This window comes from Nicotiana attenuata, chromosome 2 (assembly GCF_001879085.1).
Source record: "Nicotiana attenuata strain UT chromosome 2, NIATTr2, whole genome shotgun sequence".
Classification (NCBI taxonomy): Eukaryota; Viridiplantae; Streptophyta; class Magnoliopsida; order Solanales; family Solanaceae; genus Nicotiana; species Nicotiana attenuata.
The window spans coordinates 19,098,184-19,107,542 of record NC_031990.1 but is presented as its reverse complement, the minus strand read 5'-3'; the positions used below and the strand labels follow the sequence as shown (position 1 = coordinate 19,107,542).

The 9,359-nt window shown below is 39.0% G+C and overlaps 1 protein-coding gene across 1 annotated transcript; it reads right to left on the bottom strand.

The window, feature by feature from the left end:
- Positions 8,082 to 8,552, bottom strand: LOC109217084. Its single transcript, XM_019381315.1, has one exon. It carries the CDS (start codon positions 8,550 to 8,552, stop codon positions 8,082 to 8,084), a length of 471 nt encoding a protein of 156 aa, XP_019236860.1.

Genomic DNA, 9,359 nt, shown 5'->3' with positions numbered 1-9,359 from the left:
ACACAAGTTTAAGAAAAGGCAAATAGACTAGGTTGATGATCCAATATAGTACAAAGCAGTAAAGCAGAGTAATAGGAGACATTAAGTAGTGTCAAAAGAAGCCCAGGGCCTTGTCTTTATCATTAGAACAAAATAAACTAAGCATACAACAAACTACTCAGACGAAGATAAAAAGGAACAAAAGATAAGGCATCACTGGAATAGCAAAAAAACTAAGGACACTAGGAAGGAACAAGTTCATGAGTAAGAGGCAAAGGGGGTCAAAGCTTTCACAAGGGTGGCAATCTGTTGGGCATGAGCCTCCCTATCTCTTCTAAGTTCTTCCATGATATGCTTTGTTTCCTGTCGCAGCTCATTATTGTCGTTAAGAAGCTTGGTATTCTATTCAACAGCCAACTCCAGCCTCTTGCTGAGCTCTATAACCCTACTGCTCCCGGGTAGAATAGCATATCTTGTGGGTTCTCTAGCCTTGATCTCCTCATACCCACACTTCTTGAGGGTAACAACATCCAAAACGTCATTGTGGTTTCCAAACTTAAGCTCAGGTAAGGCAATGTTGAGCTTGTCAACATGAAATCATAAGGCATAGCATGCTTAGGTTTGGAGGTATCAGCAGCCCTTGCCATGTGCTAAATCATCAGGCTAGGAAGATTGATAGGTCTACCAGTGTCGAGCAGCTCCATTACAGCCATGTCCAGTGAAGTAGCTTCATGCCTTCTCTCAGACCTCTGAAGAATGAAGTAGTTGACAAACTGAAACAGTAATTTGTGGAAGGGAGTCATATCAGTCTTGTACATATTCTGGGGAGTATCTAGTTAAAAATTTTGGGAGAACTTCCTGGTGACTACAATGCCAGTGTTAACATCATTGTCTATGGCTGGTCACTTATTCTTCAAGTAGTTGTCAAATCCCAAGGAAGAGACATTCAGAAGCAATCCCAGCTCCTCAGTATCAAACTCCATGTCAAAGCCCCCTACCTAACTCTTGACGACCTTCCCATAAAATGTGAAATTTGTATAGAACTCCACCACAGTAGGAACACATACTGGGAAAAAAGCTTTGACAAATATATGCTTCCACCCCTGTAGCTCAGGTTTTTCAACCAGTTGAGCCATCCCCTTTCTCATTAGTGTTTGCAAGAATCTTACCGTTTAGCATTTTTTGTTCCCGAACTCTGTGAGTCGATCAACTGCAGCTGGCATATTCTTTCTTGTCTTACCCCTACTGGCCCTTACAGAAGAGGTAGCAGGTTTGGTGACTTTGGCACCCTTTTTCTTTGGTGTAGCAGACTTTGCTGGCAAGGCAGAGTCAGACTCATCTTCTCTGTCCACCTCAACAACAGGTTCCACAATTGAAACCTTCTTCTTTGGCTTCTTTGCATTTCTAGAATCTTTAATGATTTGTGCATCAATAACCTTTCTTTTACTCCTTGTGAGAGGAGTTCTGGCAGGAGGAACCACTCCTTTCTTTGTTGAGACTGCTGACTTTGTAGCTTTCACAGGGGTCTTCCTGGATTTCTTCCCTACCTGAGATAGTGGCACATCATCTTCATCACTGCTAACTTCTTCATCTCCAGTGAAAGGAGTTAATAAAGACCCAGGTTCTTGGGCCCTTGTCTCTTTACCAATTTCTTCTAAAGGGGCTATGACAGTGTTTCCAATTGTCATGGAACCTTCAGATTCCTCACTCACATTCCCCTCTTCTTCCTCACTCTTTTCATCACCTCCTTCACTCTCACTTACTTTTTCTTGATCCTCACCTTCCCTTTATAAACCTCCTCTTCTTCACTCAGATTTTCTTCTTCTGCAGAATCATTAGCATGTTCACCTATCTTATTATCTTCTGTATCACTCTCCATCTCATCTCAGATGCTCCCTTATTCTCACTCTTTTATTCTTCATTGGCTATGTTTTGAGCATCATGTTCTTCATGGCTGTTCACCAGTTCTTCTTCTTTTCACCCCCATCATCTTCCTCACCCTTAGTCCAACTAAAAGAAAGGGCATCAGAATCCTCCTTTTGCACAGGTTCTTTACTTTATTTCCCCTCAACCACAGGCTCCATAGCCATTATATCTACCTCCTTCCCCAGATCCCTTGCACCCTTTTCTACAGTGAATTTCTCCAGTGATGGCTTCTCACTCGTGGGTGGGAGAGTATCTGTGGGTGTAGTATCTATGGCAGATATCAAAATATCTAATTTGGAGGGAGGATGTTGTACCTGATCTGTAGTGACTGGCACTAATTCCCCCTGAACCACAGATTCCTTTGCTACAGTGTCACCCTGCATAGCAACATCAAGCACTTTCTTGACAGATTTTCCTGTAGTAGCTTTGACCTTTGTGTACTTAGAGGTAATTTTCGCAGGAAGCTCAGGTTCATGGGTAGTTATTTTTGGAGGAGGGATACAATGGAGACAGGAATGATAGGAACAATATGAACAGTATGAACAGGGGATGATGATGTAGGTATAGTGGAGGATATCAAAGGAGAAGGAACATGCGTGGGTGTGGGTTCTTTTGATGGCTTGGCATTTTTCTTCGATTTGGGCTTCATGATTTTGGGTTTTGCTTCAGACTTGGTTGATGATTTAGCTTTAGAGGGTGTTTGACTGGCTTTAGGCATGGTGATCAGATAAGATACTTGAAGAAGAGAAAGAGAGAATTAGTTCTTGATAATTGCTTTTGATTCTTGCTTAGGGTTTGAGAGAAACAGTAAGGTATGAGAAGCTGATCATAAAAGCCTTTTAAAGGTGTTACTACTGATTTGACTGGAAGAGAGAATGTGACCGAATTTTGAGTTCTAATGGGGCTCTTATAACGGTTACTTTGACTGCTATGATTTCAGGAGTAATTGATCTCTAATTGCACTAGGATTCCTCCTTACTCTTTAACTAGAAGATGATTGGAAGTGATGCCAATGGAATTAGAAGTCTGAGTATAGCAATAATTTTAGAATATAGAGTCCTAGTGACTTAAGACAGTATGTCATGTACCCGAGTCAAAGAACCAGCTCCTTAGCAACTCCTTATGTGTTTCTGCACTAAGGATTCAGCACTTCATATTAGTATCATGCAACACAGTTATCAACCAAATTTTCAAAGCAAGTGTGTGAGCTTAACATAAGCATAGAGCTGAATCAAACACATTGTACTTAATTATCTACATCTTATTATGCCTTTTCTAGCCAATCATTAGGGTTCAACTCAGTAGGAAGAGTTTATTTGACCTAGTTCTAGTCTATTCCTTTCAAAGTGATTCCTACTCATAGTTTTAGTGAAAATATCAGCAATTTGATCTTTAATTTTACAAAAGGTAATTGAGATATTCCCCTTTTTAACATTATCTCTAAGAAAGTGATGTCTAACTTCAATGTGATTGGTTCTCTTGTGCTGAAATGAATTTTTAGCAGTGTTTATGGCACTGGTGTTATCACAAAAAATGGGAACACAATAAACGAATATATCATAATCCCTTAGCTGTTGTCTTATCTATAGCAACTGAGCACAACAGGATGCTGCTGCCACATATTCAGCCTCAGTAGATAAGGCCACTGAGTTTTGCTTTTTTGGCTTCCAAGACACCAGACAAGAACCTAGAAAATGAGTTGTTCCTGAAGTACTTTTCCTGTCAACATGAAAACTTGAATAGTCATCATCTGCATAACCAACTAGATCAAAGTTATACCCTCTGAGATACCATAAACAGAGGTCAGGAGCCCCCTTGAGATATCTTAGAGTCCTTTGGACAACCTTCAGGTGAGATTCCTTGGGATTTGCTTGAAATATTGCACAATCCCACACTGAACACTATATCAGGCCTGCTTGCTATGAGGTACTATAGTGACCTAATCATTCCTCTATATAGTTTTTGTTCCACAATTTTTCCGTCTTCATCAAGGTCCAACTTTGTTACAATTGCAATGGGTGAGTCAATGGACTTAGAGGAATCCATGTTGAACTTCTTCAATAGTTCCTTGATATATTTCTGCTAATGTCTCATGGTTCCAGTAGGTGCTTGCTTGATTTGCAGCCCAAGGAAGAAGTTCAATTCATCCATCATGCTTATTTCAAACTCATTTCCCATCATCTTAGCAAAATTCCTTGTATATTGCTTCATTGGTAGCCCCAGAAATAATGTCATGCACATAGACTTGCACAATAAGAATATTCTTCTCCCTGCTTCTTAGAAATAGAGTGTTGTCCACCTTTCCTCTTACAAAGTTATTGGCTAGGAGGAATTTTGAGAGCCTTTCATACCATGATCTTGGAGCCTGTTTCAGTCCATAAAGAGCTTTATCCAGTTTGCACGCATAGTCAAGAAATTCTTCACTTTCAAATCTAGGAGGTTGTTTGACAGACATTTCATCCTTCAGGTAACCATTCAAAAAGGCACTCTTTACATCCATTTGGTATAAAGTGAACTCCATGTGGGTAGCAAAGGCTATCAGCATCCTTATAGCCTCCATTCTAGCTGCAGGTGCAAATGTCACATCATAGTCAATGCCCTTCTCTTGATTGTATCCCTGAACCACTAGTCTGGCCTTGTTTCTTGTGATATTTCCATGTTCATCCAACTTGTTTTTGAACACCCATCTGGTACCTATGACAGTTCTGTTCTTGGGTTTCTGTACCAGGTGCCAGACATTGCTTATTTCAAACTGATTTAGCTTCTCTTGCATGGCTATGATCCAGTCTGGATCCTTTAGAGCTTATGTGAGTGCACATAGATTTCTTAGAGAAGACCTTGTTTGTACCCCTGCATTTGGATCAGAAATGATATTCTCAAGAGGATATGAGCTTTGGTGCTTCCATGGTCTGATTTGTATACCCAAATAAGATTCACCCGAGGAGTGACCCAAAGGAGCAGGTTCAATAGGTGTGACTTCATTAGTTTGGTCATCAGTTAGAGTAATTCTTTCTTCTCCTTGTTCCTCATGATCACTGTCAATTTCTTTTTGTTTGTAAGATCCATCTTCATCAGATCCCTTTGTATCTCCATTACCAGTGAACCCTATGTCATAATCTTCATCCTACAACCTTTCTTAGCTAAATTCTTAGATTTTTCAAAAATAACATGAATATTTTCTTCCACACACACAATTCTTCTATTAAAAACATTATAGGCCTTACTATGTGGAGATTAGCCCAAGAATGTGGAGATTAGCCCAAGAAAATTCCCACATCGCTTCTGTCATCAAACTTACCTAGAGTTTCTTTCCCATTGTTATGCACAAAATATTTGCACCCAAAGGCTCTCAAGTGAGTGATGTTGGATTTTCTTCCTCGAAGTAACTCATAGGGAGTTTTCTCAAGAATGGGTCTGACCATGCATCTATTTAGCAGTTAGTAAGCAGTATTGATTGCCTCAGCCTAGAAACTCTTAGGCACTCCACTAGCAATCAACATGGTCCTCCCCATGTCTTCTAAGGATTTATTCTTTCTTTCTACAACCCCATTTTGTTGTTGAGTTCTAGGTACAAAGAAATTATGGTTAATGCCATGTGAGCCACAGAACTTAAAGAATTTTGAATTTTCAAATTCAGTTCCATGGTCAGTTCTTACACTTAAAACATTACATCCTAGATTTTGTTGAATCATTCTGATAAATACACAGAAAACATAAAATGTTTCTTCTTTGAATCCCAAAAACAATGTCCAGGTATATCTGGAGAATTCATCAATAATCACAAACATATACCTCTTACCTCATCTGCTCCTTATTCTCATTTGTCCACATAGGTCCATGTGAAGGAGTTCCAGAGGTTTAGAAGTTCTTACAAACCTTTTAGATTTAAAGGATGACCTAACATGTTTCCCTCTAATACAGGCATCACATACCTTGTCAGAGGTGAACTCAACTTTAGGTAGCCCAAGGACCAAGTCCTTTGCTGCCAACTTGTTAAGTTGAGAGAGACTAGCACGTCCTAGTCTTCTATGCCATAGCAGTTGATCATCTTCCACTACACTTAGGCATGCGTGCTCACTCTAGGGAAGTGACATGATAGATATCTTGTAGACATTGTTATGTCTCTTACCCTTTAACACAATTTCATAAGTATCAAGCTTAGTGACAGTGCAAATTTTAGAATTGAATTTTACCTCATTTCCTTTGTTGCACACTTGTGAGATGATAAGAAGATTGTGTTTAAGACCTACCACATAATACACATCTTCTATAGCATGAAGAGAGTGACTTGCCAACCTTGCCAATACCTGTTATCTGGCCCTTTTTCTCATTTCCAAATGACACACTCCCTCCTTGGAAGATTGTCAGTGAGAGGAAGTTTTTCTTTTCTCCAGTCATATGTCTTGAGCATCCACTATCTAGATACTAGTCCTGATTGTTTCCTCTCACCTTAGCCTGCACCAAAATTCACAAGTTAGTTTTCAGAACCCAGACAAGCTTGGATCCCTTTTTGTTGGAAAAATGATGAATCAGATCCCTTATTGTCCAGAAGGGGAGAGGATTATGAGCTATTTTCTTGTTAACCTTAATCCACTTAGTATGGACATGAGGATTAACCTTTGGCTCATCTTCCTTCTTCACATTTTTAGCAATACCAAAGGCGTTTCTAAACTGAGCATGAATTAAGGCAGGACAAGTGTCTCTAAAGTGTCCTACTCTTTCATAATGAGTGCACATGTTATTATTAGAAATTCCTACATACTTTGGGTCAAATTTAGGACAGGTTTTCTGTAGCCAATTCTAGATTTGTTAGAGCACAATTTTTATCCAGCCAATTCAAGGCATGAGAAGATCTATGACATTTTCTTAGTCTAAAGAGTTCATAATTAGTCTTTTTTAGGTTTTCATGCAGGACTTTATTTCTACATTCAACATCACAAAGATTATCATTAGCAATTTTTAATTCCTTTCAAGCTTATCCTGCAGATCACTCATTTTTCCTTTGCCATGTATATCAGGAGATTTCTCATTCTCAGAAGTAAGCTCAAGAACCTGGTTCTTAATGTCTTTGACATGTTTCTCTAAACTAGCTTTGTCAAACTCTTTGATATAAAGTTTGACACAAGAAAGGTTGCTTATTAGCTAATCATTTCCAGTACTCATTTTATACATTTCATTCATTAAGGTTACAATTATGGCCATCTGTTGTTTTTTGGATATAGCATGAATATTTTCTTTCAATTCAAATATACTTACCTGATTTGCTTCATCTTCAGTTTGTGAATCACTCATGGCCATCATTCCTATCACTTCTTCCTCTGTTTTGGATTCTTCAATCGCCATTAAAGCCACTTCGATGTTTTCATTTCCAAAGTCAGTTTCCAAGGTCCTCCATATATCATTAGCAGAGATGCAAGAGTACACTCTGAGGCGAGTGTTTCTAGACAGGCGTTTGTAGAGCAAGTCTTTTGTTTTAGCATTTTTCTGAACTAGCCGACGATCTTCCTCATCGTATTCCTCTTCTCTTTTGTTGCACTTGTTACCTTCACTATCCAATTTGGTTGGGAGAATTGGTCCATGACTGAATACCCATAGGTCAAAGTCAGTAGCCTGAATAAATGTTTCCATACGTAGCTTCCATTCATCATAATGGTGTTCATCAAACAAACGAGGTCTTCCAATATGCATTCCAAGCTGTACTAGGGGTTCTGTTTTCACAGCTTGGTGTTCATCAATCACAGGATAGAGAGTTATAGCCTCATCCTCCTTTTCTTCCTCTTGATCATTTCCACTGTCCTCATATGCTTCAGTAAATCCTTTGCCTAGGATTTTTCCTTCGTTAGAACCATTTTCTCTCATCTTCTCCGATTTCTCTTTTTCAGCTCATTCTTTTCTCCGCTCAATTTTCTACATTGGGCAGTTCTTGACCATGCGATCTAGCTTGCCACACTTGTAGCACTCATCATAGTTAGCTTTGTCGATCTGCTTGGGCTTACTATTGGTCTCTCTCTTGGATGAACTTTTGGAATTCTTCATGAACCTCTTGAACTTGGCAAACATTGCTAGATCAGGATCATCGTAGTCAGATTCATCATACTCAGATGCTTTAAGAACCAAGGCCTTATCCTTCTTTGGTTCTTCCTTGCGCAGTTCTATTTTTCTCATTTCATGAGTTTTTAAGTTTCTAACCAACTCATCAAGTGAGATTTTGTCCAATTCCTTGGCTTCCTGGATTGCAGTGACCTTTGATTCCCATGATGCTGGAAGGATTCAGAGAACTTTCCAAGTGATTTCAGTTCATTGGTTATTATAGTGAACCTAGTCATCATATCCTGGATGGGCTCAGACTCCTTCATGGAGAAAAGCTCATAGTTTCTCATGAGTAGCTCAATCCTTGATCTCTTTACTTGGTTTGTTTCTTCATGAGCAGTTTGGAGTGCATCCCATATATGCTTCGCATTAGAGCACAAAGAAATTCTATTGTACTCATCAGGACCAAGTCCACAGATAAGGATTTTCTTAGCCTTTGCATTCTTCTCTATCATTCTGAAATCTGTTGCCACAAATTCGGAGGGGTCCTTAGGAACTGTTTTATTTTGTGCTTTTTGTTTAGTAGGATTCAAGGACTTTGGTACACTATGGTCCATAGTTCATAGTCTTCAGCTGTCAGGAAGTCTTCCATTCTTGCTTTCCACCAACTATAATATTTTCCATTGAACAAGGTACCTTGGTAGTTGATCGTCCTTCATTAATTCCGAATGGAGCACTCATCATGCTTTCAAGATTACTCTAGGTATTAGCCGTGTAAATGAGAGAACCTGCTCTGATATCAATTATTAGCTTGAGTGCCTGTATGGATTACTAAAGAACTTGGTTCTTTACCGTGTTCCTTAAGCAAAAAATAAACAAGCAATAAAATGAACATAGCAATTTTTACGTGGAAAATCACCCGGCTCAAAAGGTGCAAAAACCACGACCTACCACGTAGGATTTTCAACTCCAACTCTACTAAAACAATGAGCCAAAATGTGTCAATTACAAGAGAGTAATTAAATACTCTCCAAATTCTCCTACTACTCCTATTTGATTTACAAGTTACTCTAACTTGTAAATCAAAATGCTCACTCCAACTCCCTAATTATTTATAACACTTGATTACGACTCAATTTCCTAAAACACATTCACTAGACTGACTCGAGAAGAATACAAGGCAAGTACTCAATACAAGTAAACGACTTATGACTCTTTAGTTGATGTGTAAAAAGATAGTTCAGAAGTCCAAAGTCTATCCTATTTAAAACACGACTTGATATCTTCTAGGAGCCCTATTCATAGTCAGCTTCTTATATGATAGGACTCCTACTGTTCCAAGAATTTCACAAGCTTTGGGACTTTTGTCTCTGACTGAATTATCTGTATCTTCTTCAGCAACAACCCTTATCACTTATAGCAAC

Excerpts from the sequence above, each read along its gene's own strand:
- LOC109217084 (XM_019381315.1), bottom strand. The coding sequence starts at position 8,552 with ATGGACCATAGTGTACCAAAGTCCTTGAATCCTACTAAACAAAAAGCA.